The 22077-nt window shown below is 39.3% G+C and overlaps 1 protein-coding gene across 7 annotated transcripts in view; it reads right to left on the bottom strand.

Annotated features, from left to right (window-relative positions):
• Positions 1–22077, bottom strand: part of AFF1 (AF4/FMR2 family member 1) — a 227645-nt gene that overhangs the window by 17809 nt on the left and 187759 nt on the right. For all 7 annotated transcript variants that reach the window (XM_037830208.1, XM_037830210.1, XM_037830209.1 and 4 more), the window contains 4 exons: positions 17095–17149; positions 16925–16962; positions 14786–14942; positions 8231–9187 (listed from right to left, as the gene is read on the bottom strand). In XM_037830208.1, coding sequence (XP_037686136.1) covers positions 8231–9187; positions 14786–14942; positions 16925–16962; positions 17095–17149 — 1207 coding nt within the window. The remainder of the gene's footprint in view (positions 1–8230; positions 9188–14785; positions 14943–16924; positions 16963–17094; positions 17150–22077) is intronic.

Genomic DNA, 22077 nt, shown 5'->3' with positions numbered 1-22077 from the left:
TGTTACTGCAAAGGAGAGGCTAAACCTACTTAAAATTGCGCCTAAGAGTCACCCCCAGAGAACCTCTTTTGTTGCTCAGATGTGGCCTCCCTCTTTAAGCCAACTCTGCAGGTAAACTCACTGCCTTCCCCGCCACATGGGACATGACTCCCAGGGGTGTAAATCTCTCTGGCTACGTGGGACATGACTTGTGGGGATGAGCTTGGCCCTGGCATCATGGAATTAAGAAAGCCTTCTTGGACTAAAAAGTGGAAGAGAAATGAAACAAAATAGAGTTTCAGTGGCAAAGAGATTTCAAATGGTCAAGAGGTCATTCTGGAGGTTATTCTTATGCATTATATAGCTATCCCTCTTTGGTTTTTAGTGTATTGGAATAGCCAGAAGGAAATATCTGAAACTGTTGAACTGCAACCCAGTAACCTTTATTCTTGAAGACGACTGTATAACTATATAGCTTACACTGTGTGACCATGTGATTGTGAAAACTTTGTGGCTCCCACTTTTTAATTCAGTGTATGGACAGATGAATAGAAAAATGAGGACAAAAAGTAAATGAATAAGAGGGAGGGATGGGAAATATGGGATGTTTTGGGTGTTCTTTTTTACTTTAACTTTTATTCTTATTTCTTTAGTGTGCGGCAATGAAAATGTTCAAAAACTGACTGTGGTGATGAATGCACAACTATATAATGGTACTATGAACAACTGACTGTACACCATGTATGGCATTTGAATATACCTCAATAAACTTGAATTTTAAAAAAAAGAATACAGAATTCTTCATGGCAAACTCTTTTTCATGCTTTTGAGCCTCTGCCTGTCAACATGTATATCAACTTGTAAGGAAGTCTAACGTGTAGACCTGGTGACTTTGTGGTGACATCCTTCCCACAGGTTTGGGTTCAGGTAACTGCACTATCACAAGCACCCACATATCCTTCTAGCAAGTGACAGTGAAGTGATCGGTGGGAGTCCTTCAATTAATTCTGATGCACACTTAGAACTAAACTCCTCCAACTGTCAGTTCACTGCCTTAGAAATCTAGGACACCACCAGTCAATCTAGGACAATCCCTAAAAAACCTGAAATCCTCTCTCAAAGCCTAAAAGGAAAAAACACTCTTTGAATTAACTAGCTGTGGAAGGCCCCAGTTTTCACTGTCTCTCCCTTTTTCCCTGAATTTACGTAAGAAAAATGAATCAATTAATTTAGAAGTACACGTGCAAGGTCTGCCCAGACACTGGTAAGTAACATAGCCCAGAAGAAACAGAAAACAAGAAACATTTCCTTACTACCCAGGGCATTCTCAAACAAATGTGTCTGAGTGTGCACCTCCATCTGGTCCTTCATAGACTTCTTTGGAAAAACACTTTACTTTGCTAATTTATGCACTGTCTTGTTTCAAAACGGATTCATTCAAGGTGGCTTATAAAGACACTTGCATTTAATCTTGGGGTGTGTGTGCAGATGAGAACATTAAGAAGAGGGGAAACATGGGTAGAAAAGTTGATTTAAAGCCAAAAGCCAAGGGAAGATTTGTAGCCACTGGAGGCCATTGGTGCTAGCAGCACTGCCCTGCACACCCCAGGACGGCAGCCCCAGCCACATGTCTGTGGGCACTTCATCATGGCTAATCTGAACTGGAAAACAACTCTGAAGACTTAGTGCAGAAAAAGGGGAAGAAATCCTTTTTATATTGATTAAATGTTGAAATGGCAATATTTTAGGTATACTACATTAAATAAAATTATTCAAAATTACTTCCACAGGTTTTCTCTTTTTACCCTCTATAAAAATGTGGATGCTAGAAAATTTAGAGTTACATATGAGGCTCACATCGTATTTCTATTGGACAGCACTGTTCTACACACTTTGCTGGAGGTGATCTGCAAATTGGACTCTGAACTTCCAAATGGCCAATGCAGAGAAGGAATTATAAATGCACAGGTTAGATAAGATAAAAATGAATCAACTGATCAGAAATATAACCATTCATTATGGAAGACTGGAAAAAAATATATCTTACGGGTTCTAATAAGGAAATAACAGGTGACATAAATAAGCACATCTTAAACCCAAATACAACATAGATCATTCAATATGGGCCAGCAGCAGAACATGGGAGCACAATTCAGGAAAAGTGCAAAGCACTGGTACATTCAGGAAAAGTGGAAGAGAACGGGCTCTGCAATAAATAGGTCTCTGTACAGCACACAAACCTCCCAGTAACTAATTTATAGTGGGGTCATTTTGATAGAGAGTCAGTGCCAGAGGAGAGAAACAGAATGAATTGGAAACAAATAGCTTAGAATAGAACCTACTACTGCCACGACCAATTAGGGATGTTGTTACTTAGGCACCTTCTGGATCCAAGGTACCCTGCCACCAAGGGGTCCGGTAACTTCTCTTAAAGTTTAGATTAACTGCTTAACTGCTGCACAACTAGCTGCACAAGCTCTGCTGACCAGGGAAGCATTGCAAGAAGATGGAAAATTTGCCTCTGGGAAAAGTCATGGAAATTGCTAAAATATCCAGATGGATATTATTAACTTACAACAAGGTAGTTAGTAATATATACTTTTTTTAAATGACAGGTTATTTCCATGCAGTTAATGACACGCTGGAGAAGTACCCAAGGCAAAACCAAATACAAACCACCCGCAGGATTATTTCCTAAAGAAAATACCAAACCCTGGAGGCGAACTAAGAGTTAACTTTTGTTTGGATATTTTCATGCTGCTTAGAACATCATGCTAGGAATGACTGTAAACCAAACTGGCAGAATTCATAAACCACATATGAAAATAAGATTCACAGCAAATCAATCCTCACCAACTGGTTATAACTCTGGCTTGTGCTACTCAGTGACTCAAGAGAACAGCAAACAAACAATAAATCATCAAACACTAAATTCAACGCTAGCATTTAGCAACTGTGCTGGCACTTACGTCAATAATATACTTGATATTAATGTTTAGCTACTTAGAGGCTGATAATAGTCTATCAACTAGCAGAAGGTAAGCCATTAAAGTAAATATCTAAGGAAAAAAATCCCCTTTGGTGGATTTTCCTTGCTTAGACAGTTGAGTTCAGGCTGGCAGTATTTTTTTTCCCCTGCACTTGGAACCCTTCATCCCCTGAACAGTTACTGAGGCTTTGCCAATTGGCATGGAAATTAAGTTTAGCAACTGAGGGACACAGCTGAGGTCTCTGGAAGCAGGAATACACTAAGACTTTCAAGTGGATGGATTTAGGAAAGGGTTATTTAAGAGGGAGCCATGCGATATTGGGTGGCAGGAAAGGTGACTTGAGTTCCAAGAACAAGATCTGCAGAGTAAGAGGAGGCATGGGGTTCTTTAGATTTCCCTGGGTCAGAGAGTCATTTGAAAATCAGATGAGAGCAATGTATTCTCTCAAGGCAAAAAAGCAGCCTCCTCTGCCCTGTGGCTTACCCACCGACCACCCCCATTTCGGGGACTCTGCTCTAAGGTCTGGGTTGAGGAGGTTTTCTGTTTCCAGAGGGAAAAGGGTGGCTGCACCCAGAGCAAAAGGAAGCTATGGAAGAGTCCTGGTCCTCCTGCCTTGTTTGCTCTTCTTAACCTGTTGGCTCAGGCAGCCGTGGACTATTTGCCAAATGCTGCTCCTCCTACAGAGTGGAGCAAAAGGGCAAGAATGAAGACCATAAAAGGAAGCGATGAAGCTGTGCTAGGCCCAGCTGGTTTCTGTAAGAGAACTGCCTCCAGGGCAGCCTACTGTCCTGCCCCAGCATCTGGCTCAACATCCAGGCCCGTGCAGGTAGCTGAGGAGAAATGAAGGCGGCCTTTTCAGAATTGACATTTAGTTTGGGGCCCTAGTTTCTAACAGGTGGAAAGGTACAGTCTACAGGAGCTTGGCTGTGATGGGACACGGGAGGCATCTGAAATGGGGATGGAGTGGGTGTGGGCTTTGGGGTGCAGGAGTGGAGGGCAGTGGAGGAACTGGGCTCAGGATGATACTGTAATGTATCCAATATGCTGACCTTGAACTCTGACCTTATGCCTGTCTCAAGAACGTCCACAGAGGTACTTATACATGCAAAAACACACTTGTATACACAAAAATGTGTGAAACAGAAGAAAGATCATTGGACTGGGACACTTGCATTCCAGTTCTTTTACTTTTACTAGGCAGCTGAGTAATGCCAGAACCTTTCTGAATCTTATCTTTAAAAAGCAGCAGCTGAACAAGTGCCCTCTGAGGTTCGTTCAGCACTCAGATTCTATGATTCTATTATCTTTCCCCCAAAGGGAAGCAAATAAGCTTGACTGCACTTGAAGCAGAGGAAAACTGGAGAAGCAGCCTTTTGGGAACGTGAGGCTCTTCCCTGTGATTTGTTTCTGAAGGACATTTCAATAAGAAAAAGACAAAAGGGACACATCAAGTCCAAATTAGAACCAAGAACAGGGACAGGCCTTGCTAAGGAAACAGATTATATTCACTGGGATAAATACTGCAGAAAAGGAAAATGAATTCACTTTTTTTATCCTGGTGAGGGAACATGTAGGTTTTAGAATGTCCTATACCAGGCTTACCTACCACTTGCATATGGTTATGATGCTTTTCTTAGGATAACTAACAGCCATGAAGAAGTTAAGATGCAAGCGGCTTTAAGAAAATTGTAAGGGATGACCTTTCAAACCCTTGATTTTGAAGGATAATAACTAGGGGATGTTGATCTGCAGAAACAACCCAAGAAAAGTTAGATCTCTGATGGAAAGGAAGAACCAAATTGACTGTCCTCAAGCAATAAAAACATACATTTTTCCCACCACATCCCATAACTTTCTTTCTCCACTCCTCAAAACACATCATTTCTGATGGCACTGAAATTAGTTTCCAAAAATGTCAAAGTCTCTTGGCCAGTAAAGCAACTATTTAGAAAAAGGAAAAGAAAGACTCAAATAGATATGCCTTCTTCAGTTATTTGGCTAAATGACTATTAGCCAGACTATCAATCTACTTGAAAGTCCAGCATTGGCTTAAGCAGAACATTACCTAGAAAAGTACCATAGAACAATGCCTGGCTCACAAATGGAGTGCTGTGCATGTTAGCTACATTTTCAGAACGTTCCCAATTGCACTGGTATGACTGTGTAGAATTGTACTCCTCATATTCAACTTTCCTTCTAAATCTGGAAAATTTAAGTTTGGCTTAAAAATTGTATAGGGACATATAGGTAGAGCATTTTTAGGGCAGTGAAACTACTCTATATGATACCATAACGATGGACACATAATATTATGCATCAATCAAAACCCATAGATCTGTACAAGGAGTGGACCCTAATGTGAACTGTGGGCTTTAGTTACAATAACGTATCAATATCGGTTCATCAGTTGTAACAAATGTACTACATTAATGCAAGCTGAAAGGAATAGGGGAAATTTGGGGGTGGGAGGGGAGGTAGAGTGTTAACTTAGGAACTCTGTACTTTTCTGTAAACCTAAACCTGCTCTAAAAATTAAGTGTATTACTTGAAAATAATTATATAAAAGAAATAATAAATTGGTATTTCAATCTAAACTGCAGTCAGGTTGATGAAATTCTATAGTTGATGCCTAGCACAATTTTCTCAACATCTGATGGCTTCATCACAGCTGTTGGTCACAATTAACTCTTTGTGATTATCTTTTCACACCTTTAAGCCAGAGAAGGGACAGACTCTAAAGAACCCCTAAATAAATTAAACACTACAAATTGCACAAATGTGAAGGATCAGACATATTCTTCAATAGCTCTGACCATGTCCTCAGAGAACCCTTTTTTCTAGGGTTGACCCTTAAAATGAGGAAAATGAAAAACAAGTCTTCATTATTCCAAGTTGGGGAAAAGTGCCCCAACGCTTGAAAAAGTGCCCTGTCTTCCACCATGGAGGCCCAGGAGCAATTGCGCTTGTCTGGGATGACAGCCACGATGCCCTGAGCAGGCAAAGCCAGGGTGTTGACAAGGACAGATGGAAAGCCTTTAAAGATTAATAATATATTCAGTGTCTCCCACTTGGGATCCAGCAGTAAGGATAAAACACACAACAGACAAATCTCTGGTCAGGAAACAAGTGCAGAATTGGCTGAATTTTAAATTTGTTTATCCAAAAGCTTCTCAGTAATGTTTCTAACTAGTGACACATCAGACAAGGTATTCTCGGTTGTCTAGATCCACAATGTCTAAATAAGACACACTTGAGGAATTTCTCTATCTGAAGAACTAGCTTTGCACATCGTGGGCTCCACAGTGGTTCCCAGCCCCACTAGGCATTAGGGTTGCCTGAGGTTGAAAAACCACCACCTGGAGAGGGGCACCCTGCCATCAGTACGAACAGCTCCCCTGGTGGAAGTAATGTGTAATCAGGGTTTGGAGCTACTGGTTCAGAGCCTGATCCTGTCACTACCGCCACAGAGAGGCAAACCATTCCCAGGGAGAAATAGCTCGGCTGCTGCCAGAGCTTTAAAGAAATCATGCACTCAATTAAGATGAGGGGATTATTATTTCTCCATGCTCTAGACAGAAAGATAAATGAGCTGTCCTAGACAGCTACGGGCTGGGAATGGCTTTTAGAGGGCAAAGCTCTTATACTAAACAGGGAGAGCTCTGTTTGAGCTATAAGTTTCCCTTTCTAGAGCTGCCAGCAACGCTTCCCAATTTGCACTGGGGTACTGTCTGGGCAGAGAACTGTCTGGGGGATCCTCCATTCCTAAAACTTCCCCCTGGTTATCTATTAAACACCACTCTAGATCATGCAGAAGGTTAACACAAAGTACAGCTGGAGAATATACAACACTATGGTGGCAGAATATTTCCCAGGAGAAGGAGGCAAATGAGTCTATTTTAAAAACTTTCTCAGGTATATGAGATGTAGGTAGCTTTTCCCTAGCCAGGGCCATTACAAACCAGCCCCCTCACCTCCACCCCCCATAAAGTTTTGTACCTTCAAAGCATGCGCACATACACACACACTATTTAAAAACTTTTCTGGCATGAGAATATGCCCTCTTCTACTAGAAATAGTATCCCCAGTTAGCATTGGATCCCATCCCACCCTATTTGCCTGCTTCAATTACGAGTGATAAACACCCTCATGTCTCATTCTACAAGGTTCTGGAAAAACAGCTGCCCTTTACTATTTGGTAAAGTTGTGTTATATTTTTCACCTAGTGGATTAATCAGTTGAATCATAGACATGACAGCAGGCTTCATGGTCCTTTTTCCTTTATTCTTAGCTCAACCTCCACAGCTGAGTAAGAAGTTATCCTGTACTCATAAGAGCATTAAATTTTTTATTCCTTCTCGGTAGGACAGAGTCAGCCCTTCTTGTGCCTTTTTCTCTCGTGATGGACGGGTTCACTTGGACTGCCACTGGGGAAAAACTCACTAATCTTTCACTATCATAAAGAAGCAAAAAACAAATAAAAATTCAACGAGTTAGAATACAGAGACCATTCCAAATAGTGGCATGATCGAGAAACAGAGGGTCTTCATGCAGGAATTTTTTTCTTCTTTTTAACTATGTCCTTAAAAGGAACATCAAAAAATTGTGATAAAATAATGAGATTTTCAACACTTCACAACACACCATCCTACAATGCTCAACAAGATACCCTAAACAAATGTTTAATACCCGTAAGTTTTTATACTGCTCTGCTTAATAAGTCATTAATGAAGATCACAAATTACAAACCTGATGGTTTCAAAATAATGAGGGTTGAGATGGCCAAGCTTAAAATATAGATGTATTATTAGTATTAAAAAGGTCATACCACAAGAATAAAATTTAGTGTATAGCAGTTCCTTCAGTAATTCAGAATACTAGTTATTTCAATTCTTGTAAGATCTTAATTTCTAAGGCATAACCCAGTGGGTTTGGTGGTAAATACCAATGTTATCAGAATAAAAATTCATCCCCAAATGCTACATTATCGTTAAAAAGCTATCCTTTTCAATGACGGCCTCATCCTTTTTCAAACTCACATGACTGACAAAAGAATCTGGCACTTGGCACTGCCTGTGTCTGCAGCGTGGTAGCATCGATCAAAGTCCAAGCTGAAGGAGCAAGGCTACATTATGATCAAAATGAAGACTTCCAGGCTCTTCTAAGGCAACTCAAGGTTGGGTTTAAATCAAGGGTCAGAGACGCCCTCAAGCCATGGCAGGTGCGAGCCACGATGTCGAGGGGGGCCGTCTCGCCACACTCACCTTTCTCTTCTTGGCCAATTTGCTTGAGTTATCTGAGCTTTTCTTCTCAGAATCATGCTTCCTCCTCGTGGGCGGCTGTTTATCTACCGATTTCTTTTGGCGGCTCCCCTTCCCAGGAGGCTGGGGTATCCGAGAAAGAAGGTCAAGGGTTATCTTCACCATCAAGCTTTGTGGGGGAGGAGTGTCCCTGAGCGGTGAGAGCAACTTGGTGTCTCTCAAAGGCAATGGGAATTTATCCTTGCGGCGGTCCTCCTGGACGACCACGGCTTGTCGGCAGCCACTCGTCCGGCCACCGCCGCCGCTGCTGCTGCCGCCACCGTGGGTAGGGCCCTGGCTCTGAGTCAGGGGGAAGAGAGCAAAGTGCTCAGGGCTCTTGTGCTCCGCATTGTCCTTTGTGGGTTCTAGGCCTGCGGGTGCCTTGGAGGGGGGCCGGGGGGAGCTCTTGTGCTTCTTCCTTTCACTGGGAGTGGGCACCGCTGGTCTCGGCTCTTTGCTTTCCCCGGCACGGGGCCTTCCTTTCGTCTTCACCTTGGGCTTGTCTTTGGAGGTCTGGTCCTTTGAGCCATGGGGAAGTCCTGGCTCACTTTCTACCTGCAAAGCCGCCTGCAAGTCTGCCTGGACAGAGGTCTTGATGGGCTTTTTGGGCTGTTTGGTTCCCACAGTTTGCCTCTGCGGGGGTTCCTGTTGAGCAGGAGACTTCTGGCAGCTTCTCTTGCCGGGGTGGGGGCCTTCAGAGGGGCCCCGGAGGGCTTTGCTGGGGCTTTTGGGGGGAGGGTCTTTGGATTCCGAATGCTCGTGCCTGGCGGTGTCGCTGCTGTTGCTGTCACCCTTGCCCTGGCTGTCCTGGTGCCGCCGGGGGGTCTCTGTGCTCCCGGGGCCCTCCTGGGGCACGGCCGGCTGGCCCACTTTGGTCAGCCAGTTGTCCAGCTGCCACTTGTTGGTTGTAGGAGGCTCAGGCTAAAAATAAGGAAAAAGGAAAATGTGTTGATGGATCAATAATGACAACACTATTCTTTTGTGTTTAGTCACCTAATTGTACAGGAGAGTCATGGGGCTGAGGGTGGGGATGGGGATGGGGCTGAGGGGTAATCAAAACCTAAGAATTCAGCTCCTATTTATCCTCCTCTAATAATAGGTCAAATTCTATAGCAGTTAACTCTTAAAACAATCCTTGAACATATCTGTGATATGGGAATTTTGTTGTAGTAGATACTGACTAAAAATAAGCCATGGACAACTGTTGAGAAATCTTTGTAATACATATTTTCTTCTAATGCTAATTACATTATAATTTAAACAGAATAGGTGCATTTTGACTTGCAAATGCTTCTATTAGAGTATAATAGGGTAAAAGGGAGAATAAAAAGAATCCCCACAAAGAATTTTCAGAAGAAAACTAATGAATACAAGTCTTGGTAATTATACATGAGCTTAATGCTTTCTCCTTCTCTTTTGACATTCTCTTCTATTGAAAATGACTTTCCTTCAAGTCCAGCTAAGATTTCATTTCATTTCTCTTATTTACTGAAAAAATGCCATAAGCATTTATACATGACAGGGTTATCAGTGTATGAGAGATACATACTGATTTTCAAATTGTACACTTTGACAAAAAGACTCAAGTGAGGTCATGTTAGCCAAGCATTAGTTCCCCTGTCTTAAAAATATGGACAATATCAAACAATTTCTCATTACAGGCAACCTAGTTTGGCATACACCTGTGTTTCTAGCCAACACAGGGAGGGGTCCAGAGAGAAAACACACTATTACAGCTGATGTGGCAAATAAACATCTTCTACTGTTATCTTCACTGTTATTTAAATCTGTGTTGCTAATTAACCATTATTGCATCCAATCACGTCTCTCCAACTAGACTGTTAGATCTTTGTATCTCCAAGCTCCACTACTGTGTCTTGTATATACTGGTGAACATTTGATGTTTATTTGAGCAGTCCTGTAGATATACTACTATGCATTTATATCATACACAAAAAGTATCAGTATCCAATAGAGTGACTAATGATTATATATATGTATTTTTTTTTAAAGGACATTACATTACTGGCAGGTTACATGTTCTTCTTAAGGTCTGTTCTCATGGGTAGTTTGTATGAGTCACTAAATCATATACCCCAGACAAGGAAGTTACTGAAAGAAAATCTACATGGAAGTTTAACTGATTATATTATGGGTCAGGAGACCAGTAGGTGGATGATTTTTTAAGGGGAAGACTGCTGACAATTTTCTCATGTGTAACATCCCAAATAATTCATCTCTATAAAAATATGCAAACAATATATGCAAGATTATGGACGTGATGTAAAAGGCTTTGGGGACAGGGAAAGGCCAGGTAACAAAATGATCAACTAGAAGCTTTGGACTTAGTATAAACACATGGAACTAGGAGGTACATTAAGAAACTAAGTAGGGCTACACTACACGCAGAAAGATGGGTGTGTGCTTGTCTTTCTGCTTACCCTGAATGGCTGCTTATGATAACATATCTCCTTTAACAGCTCCCTTCACTTAAATCAACTCTATAACCGTGCTCTCAAGGGTAGGGAGGGAGGGAGGGAAAAAGGAAACTATTATTACCTGCCAAGCATTTTGTGCCATGTAATATAAAACTATATTCAAAATTCTAACAAGACAATAATTGTTAAAGGTAGAGAAAAGATTAGCACCTACTTGTCCAACATTCCCCGCAAAGACTTGAGGGTGAGGTAACACAGTAGTTAATGGACTGGGGATGAGGCAGTAAGATACATCACTTGCCAATCAGTAAGGACCCGGAACCCTTCCTCAGGACATCTGGATATTGCTCACTCACATGCTATGTTTGCAAGTGTACCCCAATCACTGACAAGTTCTTTAGAAGAATGTTTATGTGTGAACCAAAAAGGAAAGCAATTCCTGGTATAAATAACATCTGCTCCCCACCCCACTCCATCCCTAAAACAGGGCAGTTTAAGATACATTTAGTAATCCCTAAAGGAATGTCCTGGTTACAGAAATAAAACATATTTTCTTCCACATTTCTTCCTAAAAATGTCCACAAGGGAGGCTCATGGCCCAATTACAGGGCAAAGTTGAGTTGAGGGAAGGGGTAGGCGGTTAATCCCTTTCTTGTCCCAAAGTGCATAAAAGTTGCAAAATGAACAAAATTTCTTTAAGGTCAAGATTATCTGGGTGTTGAAATGCAGGAAACTTTTTAGGTAAGGTATTGATTAAAAACAGATATTAAAATGAATTTTAAGGATGTAAGTTCTGGAGAGAATCAAAGTTTGATCTTCATTTCTTTCTCTGTCTTGTGTCACACCCCACTCTGTCCTTCCAGTACTGGTACAACCCACATACTGCAAATTGGAAGTGGAAAAAGTACATGTCTAATTAGCAATAAGCATTTTAATAAATGTTTTACCATATGCTCCTTTATCTCTCCTAACCTGTAAAATTGTCAGAAATTAATGTATTTTAGAATGAACTATGGAAACCATAGTTGAGGGGAGAAAAGGAAAAAAGGAAAGAAAGGAGAGAAGTAGCATAGTGTAGTGGAAAAAAAAAATGCAGGTTTCAGATTAAATGACTATGGGTTTGAATTCAGTTCCATTACTTCCCTTTAGGTAAAAAGAAGGCTACCAATCCTACTTTGTAGTGTTGATGGAAGAAATAACTCAAATAATTTATGAGAAAGCACCAGCAGCCCTCTAGGAAATCAATGCAAGGTAGCTTACTATTGAAGGGCTGGACAATGGGTAAGTAAGAAACTGAGCAGATCAGCAGATTCTCTGAAAAACCAAGAATAGAATCATGTTTTCTGAACTTTACTTAAACAGCAAAAAGACAATGTTTCCCATATATTTTGAAAAGATGAGATTTACATTTTTGATTCACACTAGAAAGCAAACACTGAAATGGAATCTATAATGGCTGATTCCAGAGTTCAGTGCCAGTCCACTGGCATGCACACTTCATATCTCAAAAGATTACTGGGATTACTTCAATAAATGAAATGTCTCAAAATGGAACCATAAAAAGCAAATTTCCCAGCATTAAAAATAGAAGTCTTCAATATTGTGAATGTGGTAACCCCACTGAATGTTATGCTTGGGAGTGGATGAGATGGGAAAGTTTACATTGTATGTATATTCCCACAATTAGAGACGGGAGTAGGGGGAGGGGAGAGGGTAGGGGAGGGGAGGGGAGACAACTAAAGAGACAATAACAATTAAATGTAACATGTTATCACAGACAAGTTCTAATAAGGGAAGAGAAAAGGCTCAAAAGGACATTATTGGGATGTATGAAAAAACTGGAATATAGATTGTAAGCTTTACATCAATGAAAATTTTCTTGAACTTGGTAACTATATACCTAAGGTTGTTACATAAGTGAATACCCTTGTTCTTGGGAAATGTACGTGGCAGTATCAAGGGCCATGATGCACAAAACCTACACTCAAGCATTCGGAAAAGGAATAACAGACAGACAAACAGGTGGGTAGGTGGATAAATGAATAGACGGATAGATACAATGAGACAGCAGATGTGGCAAAATTTTTAAACTGGTGGATCTGGGTATCTGGGATGATAAAGTATGTCAGAATTCTCTGTATAGGGTTTATATTATTTTGTAACTGTCCTGTAAGTTTGAAAGTATTTCAAAATAAAAAGTTTAAAAAAATAGAAGAAATAAATGATGAGAAAGCTAGAACTAGTATCTATGGCTTATTACAAAATTCATGTGACTCTCAATTTAACACAGGAGATTTACAATAATGCAGATGTTTGTTTTAAAGGTGGGTGGGTGGGTGGAATTAAGTACCTTGAAGAAAATTAAGGGTTTAACATCTGAACGAAGACAAAATATTCCTGGGGAATATGAACCTCAGCCCATAACACACAAATCATCCCCAGCCTGAATTTTCACCTAAACCCACATACACAAATTTCAAAAAAATAAAGCAGATGGGAACACTGATTTTACATATAAGAGGTCTCTAAATCTATTTCAGTACCATTTTGAGCAACAAGATATGGCTGAGTTTTCTTAATACAAATCCCAGATTAGATTTTTCTTTCAAGTTTCAATTATTCAACCAAATCTGTACCATTTCATTTTATTTGAACTGAATTCTATTTTTAATTGAATTCTCTTCCAAATATTAGTAATCTAACAAGCATGCAGATTTTCTAATTGAATAAGGTGAAACATCAAGCAAAGGTATTATACATATTAATAGTGAACAATCACATAATTTCTCTGCACATCACATTCAATATCCTTTTCCTAAGGCACAGAAAAATTATTTCAATACCAATCAGCATCACATAAGGAGACAAAGAGCCCCAAAACTCACACAGCAGCTTCTAAAATCTAAAAGGGGCTTCAAGTGCAGTTAATGTTAATCCATGTTCATTAACTACAAGAAATATTTATTGGACATTTATTCTATGCCAGATATAGAGTCATAACTAACAAAAAAAAAAAAAAAAAAAAATGGCATCCAGTTACTTTCCCAGCCTCACTTGCCCTCAGACCTTCTGAGGCGCATTACATGATTCCCGACGTATTCTGTTAACGCTTTAGTGCCTTGCTTTCTAGGCAGCAGAGACTAATACAGAAAACATGAATGCTTCCTTAATCATAAAGCCTCATTTCCTGGCAATCCCATCTTAAATATGCAGAACAATTTCCTCTCTAAGGGTTGGTCTAGTGCACCAAAAAGAAAAAAGCATAAGAATGCCTTCTAGAATAACCCCTTTCATTAAGGAACCTTCCTTCAGCATAATTTTTACATTGCTACTCCACAAGTTTTGAGGACACATGGTAACCTTGTTAGTTCCTACTAACAATTTCTTGTGCTCGACAATCCAGTAAATAGCAAAACTCCTGTAGATAAATTTAGTATTTGAGATTTTCAGTCTCAATCAGTTTGTTCATCTCTACAACATTTCCGGAGGGTAGGTGACACACAAGCAACAATTATCCCTATTTTACACGGAGAAGAAGAGAGCAGGAAACATCACCCTGGAAAAATCACATTGCCATCAATTATATGCATGGCTTTTAGTGGTTCAAAAATAGAACCCCTGATGACTTATTTCTAGTTCACATTCTTGCCCTTTGCTAAATCAGGCTGCCTCCTTTTCATTTCCTTAATTCATGCATTCCTGAAATTTCAAAAAGAATTCTCATTAATATTAAAAGAGCAGCCTACTGAAAACAAGTTTTCTTTTTCAAAAAGAAAGAAAATGGTGTGCAAACATGCTTAATGAGTTCCTCGGCAAAGCAACTTTGGCAACAACAAAGAACTATCATTTTAAACAGGAGGGAAAGGCCATCTCCCTCAAACCCCCACTACCAATTATTTGGTAAGAAATAAGTAAGCAGAAACAGATGGCTCTGTGCAGCAGACGGGCAGAGGGGCAGGAGAGTGTTGTTCCACAGGGCTGAACTACTCAGTCTGCTGGTCAGTCCTGGCTCCTAGCAGATCCCATCCCCGAGAGACAGCACGCTGCCACCTTATGACTCCCGCTCGAGGGGAAACGGTACCTCCGGGGCTGTAGTTTCTGGGGGCTCATTCTCCTCGCTGTCACTTGAACTGCTCTCGCTCTCCGAGTCGGAGGAGCTGTCGGAGTCACTGGTACTCTCCGAGTCTGCACTGCTGCAGTGTGCCGGTGCCACCGGGGCTGGGAGCGACTGTGCAGCGCTGCAAAGCAACCCAAATATAAAGCGTGAAAACAAGGGCCTCAGGAGCATCAAATACTAGTAAATTACCATATCATCCAGTTGAGGGAGAGCCCCACAGTGGCTCAAAAAAGGCAGAGAAAAACTCTTAAAAATGTTTCGCCAGACAACTGCATAAAAGAGAAGCCTCTGGAATTTTACTCCTGGAGAACATTTCAAGTTGTGGGTGGAGACCTTTATGTCAGGGGTTGCCAGGACCTGGAGCTGGCTGCCTGCTTTTCTGAATAAAGTTTTATTGGAACACACCAACAGCCACTCTTTTAATGTATTGTTCAAGCCTGGTTTTGAGTTACAGTTGCAGAGTTGAACAACTACAACAGAGTTTATATGGCCCACAAAGGCTAAATTATTTACCATCTGACCCTTTAAAAAAAAGTTGGCTGATATCTGCTTTATATAACTAAAAGAACATAAATTTATAAAGGGAAAGCCAATAGCTTAAATTCTCTCTATATTATCTTTATGAGAACTAACTGTATGGTAGCCAAAGATTACTGAATATAAGTAGTGATCCTTTGGAAGGTAAGCCTAAAGGCAAAATATTCACATTTATTTGGGAGAATTATAAAATAGGCTTTATGGTGAAAAAGCTTAGGACCATCCCCAAATGTCAGCTGAAGTAGAAATTAATTGCTGCACGTGTTAAGAATAGGGCAATAACTGTAGATCAGTAAGAAAGAACATAGTGATCTCACTCCTAAACACATTCAGAATTTCAAAGCCTATGTAATTGTAAAATCTTGCCCTGGAAGTGGCAGTTAAGGTAGTAGTAAAATCATTAACTATAATCTTGAAAGTCTCCAAATCTATGTATAATACTTTTCAAAACAATAAATTTAAATAACTAGTTGAGGTATTTAAGACAAAAACCAAACCAAACCCAAAACTGTATCACTACCTAATTTCTTGATAGAATGTATCACTACCTAATTTCTTGATAGAATGCTGTCAAGTTTGTGACACTAACTAATGATCAGAATGGTATGTACTTTCAATGTTATTCCTGCCTCTGATTTATCCCTATCTTGTTTTGTAATTTTTTATCCTCCCCACCCCCCAACTTTTAAGTTAAGGTACTTTGTCACAGTCTACAAGTTGTTATATAACCCACCAAAAATTACTGAACAAAATGAGAAACAAAAACAATCAAACCTTAAGGATTAGTCACATAATTGCATGGTTTTCCTTCATTTAACTATAACATCACCTGAATGATAGGCAGGTTTTAATTGCAGATCTTGTTCCTGAATGAATGCCCATATCTCAAGGGAGTAAAATAGCTAACAGCACAACATCTTTGTTCATGCAGGTATATGGCATATTAAATCACTAAATTCAGTATCAGAGGAATATGATTTTAAAGGTAGTTCACATAATTCCCAGTTCCAAATTAAAGCATCAGATTTTCTCAGGTATGCCTAGCTATTTTCAAAGGGAAAAGAGTGACATTTTCTGTGACATTAAAACACACTGCAGGTCATTTTAAAAGCAGCTGAAACCATCTGAAAATGCATATAACTAAGAAAACAGGCCCTATGGAAAACAATTTCTAAAAAGTTGACTTTACAACTTTTGAAAACATAGCAAATGTGTCACCTTCGTAGAACACTGGACTCTTCAGTCTAACTTTTCAAATACTGGTTACACAAGACCAATGATAAGTTTTTAATGCTTGTTTTTAAACTCTCAAGAACCTTAAACCCTGAAGGATTCATCACGGACAACAAAGGTAGGTGGAGGAACTCTCACCCTTGTACAGGGTTAACAACCTTTCTATGACTGATTTCGGCTTCCAAAGCATTCAACAGGTGCTTTCCTTTACCTGTGATCCCCCATCTCCTTCCCCGTGAAGAGACTACACCAGTACTTAATAAGGCCTTATTCTGCACACTTGCAGGGAAAATGCCACGTCTTATACAGATGGGTGAAACCCACGCACAGTACCTTGGAGGTGCAGATGAGGAAGGCGGCTTCTCTGGGGCCTGCACATTCACAATAAGGGAAAGAAGGATCAGAAAAAGAACAACAACAGACAAAATAGGTTAGCATAAGCGGCTGAGCTATGTCAGACTGGTTTAAAAGGATTGCTAGTATTACGCGTGCACAAAACTTACTTGTTCGCCGTCACTGTCCTCGCTGTCACTGAGCTGAAGGTCATCTTCAAGTGTACTGGAATGGGTAGGGAAGGAGACACTGAAAAATTCAATTTCTAACACAGTTTCTTTAAACTTCTTTTAACGTATGAAAAATAAAAAATCTGCTTAATGACAGAAAAGAGGGATGGGAGAGGTATAAATGTTATTGACTCATTGAATGCTTTATTTTCCTGGAAATATAAGTTTTACAATTATAATATAGAAATCAATTTAGTCCAAGCTCCTTACTATCCCAATACTGAATCTTTCACATGGTCCAAAAATTAAAAGTGAAACTACCACATCTCAGGGATTTGTTGCCAGTCCTGAGAATAGAGTCCCAAATCCCTAATCAGTGAGGACAGGGTCCACAACAAAAGAAAAAAGGAAAAAATATATACATGCACACAAATTATTTTCTTTTGTAGTCTCTAATTTAACTAGATAAATGATTAACTATTAAACGAGTTAATACTGAATGAATGATACTTGTAAAGTAATTAGAACAGTTGACAGTCACATAAAATGTACTAGGTAAGAATTAAATAGATAAGTAAGACGACATCTGATGCTATCAAGGAAACTGTCACTAAACAATGCAAACAGTTATTTTACATTTTTTGTTCAAAGGACATTATTAATACTAAGCTCTAAATTTCAACACAAAAATTCTCTTTCGTCTGCTTGAACACTAATTAATAGAAAGGTTAGTAATACAAATTTTATTGTTGTCTAGAAAGTAGGTTTAATTTTACTGCTATCATTCTGGTGGGAAAAAAAAAACAAACAGTTCTCCAACTCAAACTTATGTTAATATTTATCTCTAGGCATTCCGGCTTATGACGAACCTTAATATTAAAAATAAACATTCTAATCTGTACATGTCTACTCAAATCTTAACACTGTCCTCCCCCTCTAACCTTCTTCCATGGAGATACCCAAACATCAAATGAATGAATCAATAATTGCTCCCTCCCACTCCCCTAAAATTTAATGAGCATGAATATTTGAGAAATGTAAAAAAAAAAAAAAAAAAGCAAAACTGTAAAAAAAAATAATAATAAATCTGCTTATTACTGATGCTCCAAAAAGTAAGTTATATCAGATATTGAAATCCTTCAGTATTTCTAAAAATACCTTGTCAATAACCTCACCATTAAGTTTTACATCAAACCCACTATCAGCCACTGAATTACAGCAGACATGGTTATTTTGGGAAACCTTGGTAAAACATTCTCTAATGAAAATAAATTACAAAAAACTTGGCTCTTCGGTAACCAACCACCTACGAGTAATATGGTGATTTTGCCAAAGAACTACTTCCACCAACAAATGCACAAAAAACATCCTGTAATAAGTTTCTAAATAGAATGGAAACTTAGCTACTTGTAAGTGTAGACCTTGCTCAATATTTATCTAACGGAAGCTAAATTCAGATTTTAGCAAGGCCTGAAAATAAAGCCTTCAGAAACAGCTAGGAATCATTAGTAATGTAAAAGAAATAATTAAAAAAAAAAAAAGTCACTCAACAGGTTTACTCCTAAATTGTGGCTTGGCTGAGATACACACACACAAACAATAAAAGATATCTCTTTGTAATAAATGTAAGGCATAATACAATCAGAAAAAAATCTGGCAAAATGTATTCAATATTAACCACCACCAACAAAACTACAGTAAATGTTTCTTAGTCACTGGGTTTGTTTGTATAAAACTGATGTTCTTCAATTTCCTGTAACATCAAAGATCATTCCAACTATGCTTCCTGTTGCAAAGAGAGAATTACAAATCCTGTAAACTTGTTCACCTAACTAATGAATACCAAATTCCACTAAAATATTCTCCTACAATAAGTCAGAAAGCACATAAGAGCAAGTTCTGACCTTTAGCTCCACTTGCTGTTAGGGGATAAAAGGTGCCATGAAAATGCTATCCCAAATTCTGAAAATATCCCCTTCAGAGCATTATGCAGAAAATAACAAAATAAGCCTCCAGATACAAAACCTGTTCAGCGCCTAAAGAGTTAAGGGACAGTGGTCTCTGAAGGGAGATGACTAAAGATATCTCCAAAAAAAATACTCTCTCAAAAAGAAATCATAAATCAATCATCATGAACAGGGACCAACAATACCTACCACTTATTTAGGATGTACTAGGGACTTTTTACATGGTATTTCATTTAATCAAAATGTGTGGGTATACTTTGTTTGGTAAAGAATTAACAAAACTCACACATGAATCAGCAGACATGGGTGTCTTGTCAGTGTCTGCCAACTCAGCCAAGAGTAACCACAGAATCTTCCAGAAATCATGATTTACAACATTGCCAGACGTGGGTGGCTCAACATAAGCCAGGATGCTATTAGTGGGGGGAAAAAGATATTTTCTAAAGTAATAAAAAAGATGACTTAAAAATCACAACTAAGTCTTACTAACAAACAATTAATCATGAATGACTGTGATTTTTTTAAAAAATCTATTGAGTTGGAAAAATCTAGCTTGATGATAGGCAAAGATTTTTATGTTAGAAAATAAGGAAAAGTTTTAGAGGAATCGGCTACTTAAGTTTTTTATTGGTCCCATAAAAAATCATATTTGAGGCCGAGCACATTTTATACGTGGAGAACTGGTCGTAGGATGTGAAGAGTAAGGCGATGAATTCCAGCACACCTGGGTGAGCACCTTTGCAGCCATTAAAAGAAAATCAAATCTCTTAGACCCAGTCTCCTTCACAGTAACAGAAGGGAAGACCCAAGGGATATGCCTCCTCCTCTCAACTTCAATTTTCTCGGGGAGCAGGATCAGGTCATTTTCACCTTCATATTCTCTATGCCTTGAACTTGGCAGGTACCCTAAAACGCAGGCTGAGTGAACAGCACCCTCTTTGTTGAGTAACAGCATGACACAGCCGTGCCCACTATGCGGTCAGGACTTTGCAGGCATTGCCTGTAATTGTCGCAACAACCCTGTGAAGCAGCCATGACTATCCCCTCACATTCTAAAGATGAAGAAACAAGCTCAGAATGGCTTCCTAACTTGCCTAAGATCACGGTGGAGCTGAGGTACAAAATAAACTCCTTCAGTTCTCCTTGTCCCAGTCAATATATTACACAGTGGGTGGAAAACCTAATGATGGAATTAAATTCCAAATCCCACACAGTGAAACTCCTTGATGTAAAATTTTTAAAATAGCTATCCTGTTGGAATAAAATGAATACAATATTTATCTCTTACAAAAGTAAATTAACTTTAAATAACCTTATATACATTCTAAACGGATAAAGTAACAAATTTCATTTCCAAGTTCCAAGACAAAGTGGTTATTTCAAAGCATATAACACCATGTGGCCTACTTTAGCACTGTTCAAAAGACACCAAATGCTAAGGTAAAAAAGCAAGTCTTTGAACTACTGTATAGGCTACCCACATTTTACATTATTTGTTAGGTAAGCTTTTAACTTAAAGGTTAAAAGCAATCCTCAAAACCCTTTGCACAAATGCATTCTTCAGGCAGAGATCCTAGTGAAGTTCGGGAGCTATGTACAGGTTCTGGCAGGCACGCCTCAGTGAGTCAGAGTCCAACTGTCACTGTGTGAAGACATCATAAGACAAGCCTTTCTTTCTGTTCCATTCCTTAGTACTGGGCTTGCTTAGATCTTTCACTGCCAATATTCTGTAGCATCTCAATTCAGAACCAAAAAAAAGTATTTAAATAAATTTATTTCTTGGCTAACATTTCCTATTATCAGCCCATACGTTTTATATTTGGGAAAGACCAAGTGAGAGCAAGCTGACAGAAGCTACTGGCAACTACTATTTCACAACCATGGTATTAGACATGTTTAAAAGGAAAGAAAAATAATGCTTTTTCAGAAACCGCTATGAGCATGCAAGAATGCATAAACTTGCACAGCATCACAAGCCTGAATTTGGTTTGGTTATAGAGTGGGCAATGGAGTGTAGAAAAGGAGAAAGAGGTTGGGCTCCAAAGTCGAATCATAAATCCCCAAATTTAAAATTCAGTCAGGTTCTGATTCCCTCCCCCCCCTTTTTTTTTAAATAGTCACCAGCAGAAAGGATTGCAAATGCAGGAGTTGATGGGAGGGTACCAATTATGAAGATGTGTCCACACACTATAAATGAAAGAAGTAAAAAAGCAGCTGTGACACAAGATGTAAATGGGAACTCTCCAAATGGTGGTGATAGGTCAAAGGCAGAATTCAAATTCACGAAGACACTTTACAGGAGAATATGAGCTAACAAGACAGAGGGGAAACTCACTCAGTACATAATTTACTATAATGAACTTAAAAGTTGATTAGATAAAGATTGTGGCCAGATTTATAAAAGATTATATTTACACTCCATGGATGAGGTGAACAATAATTGAGGTCAAATAAGGAAATGAAAAAAATCCCAAGAGTATGAATAGGAAAAATTCTAACTGAAAGTTAAAGAACAAGATTAAATCAATAAGTAAGAGGAATAATGTACCAGTGCAAGAGTGACACAGTAGACAACTAGAAAAAAAATCTAGAAAAATTATTACTTAAAATTGTGTATCCACTGAATATTGGTTGCAGGTCTTCAATCTAGTTTATGTGTAGTATTCGGCCTTCCTCATTCACTCTGAGCACCTACCGTGTGGCAGACACTGTCCTAGACTATGGATACAGCTCTCAGTAGACAATAGTCCCTGCTTTGGGGGCCCCTGCATTCTAGAGGAGGGAGCTAACTGAAGTACACATTTTCCTAGTGGGTAATAATTGCTGTGGAGCGGGGAAGGGGATAAAAGCGAAGGGCACGGGATGGGTGGGGGTCACTCTTTTTTAACAGGGGAGTCAAGGGTGACAGCACAGAAACGGGGGTAGCTGAAGAGACGCATGAGAAGAGGGAGGGGAACACGAGGCAGGTACCGGGGGGAGAGTAATCCAGGCACAGCAATCAGCAAGGAGCCTGTGT

The sequence above is a fragment of the Choloepus didactylus genome, chromosome 3 (assembly GCF_015220235.1).
Source record: "Choloepus didactylus isolate mChoDid1 chromosome 3, mChoDid1.pri, whole genome shotgun sequence".
Classification (NCBI taxonomy): domain Eukaryota; kingdom Metazoa; phylum Chordata; class Mammalia; order Pilosa; family Megalonychidae; genus Choloepus; species Choloepus didactylus.
The sequence above is the reverse complement of the archived record's forward strand: the minus strand, read 5'-3'. Positions and strand labels throughout refer to the sequence as shown.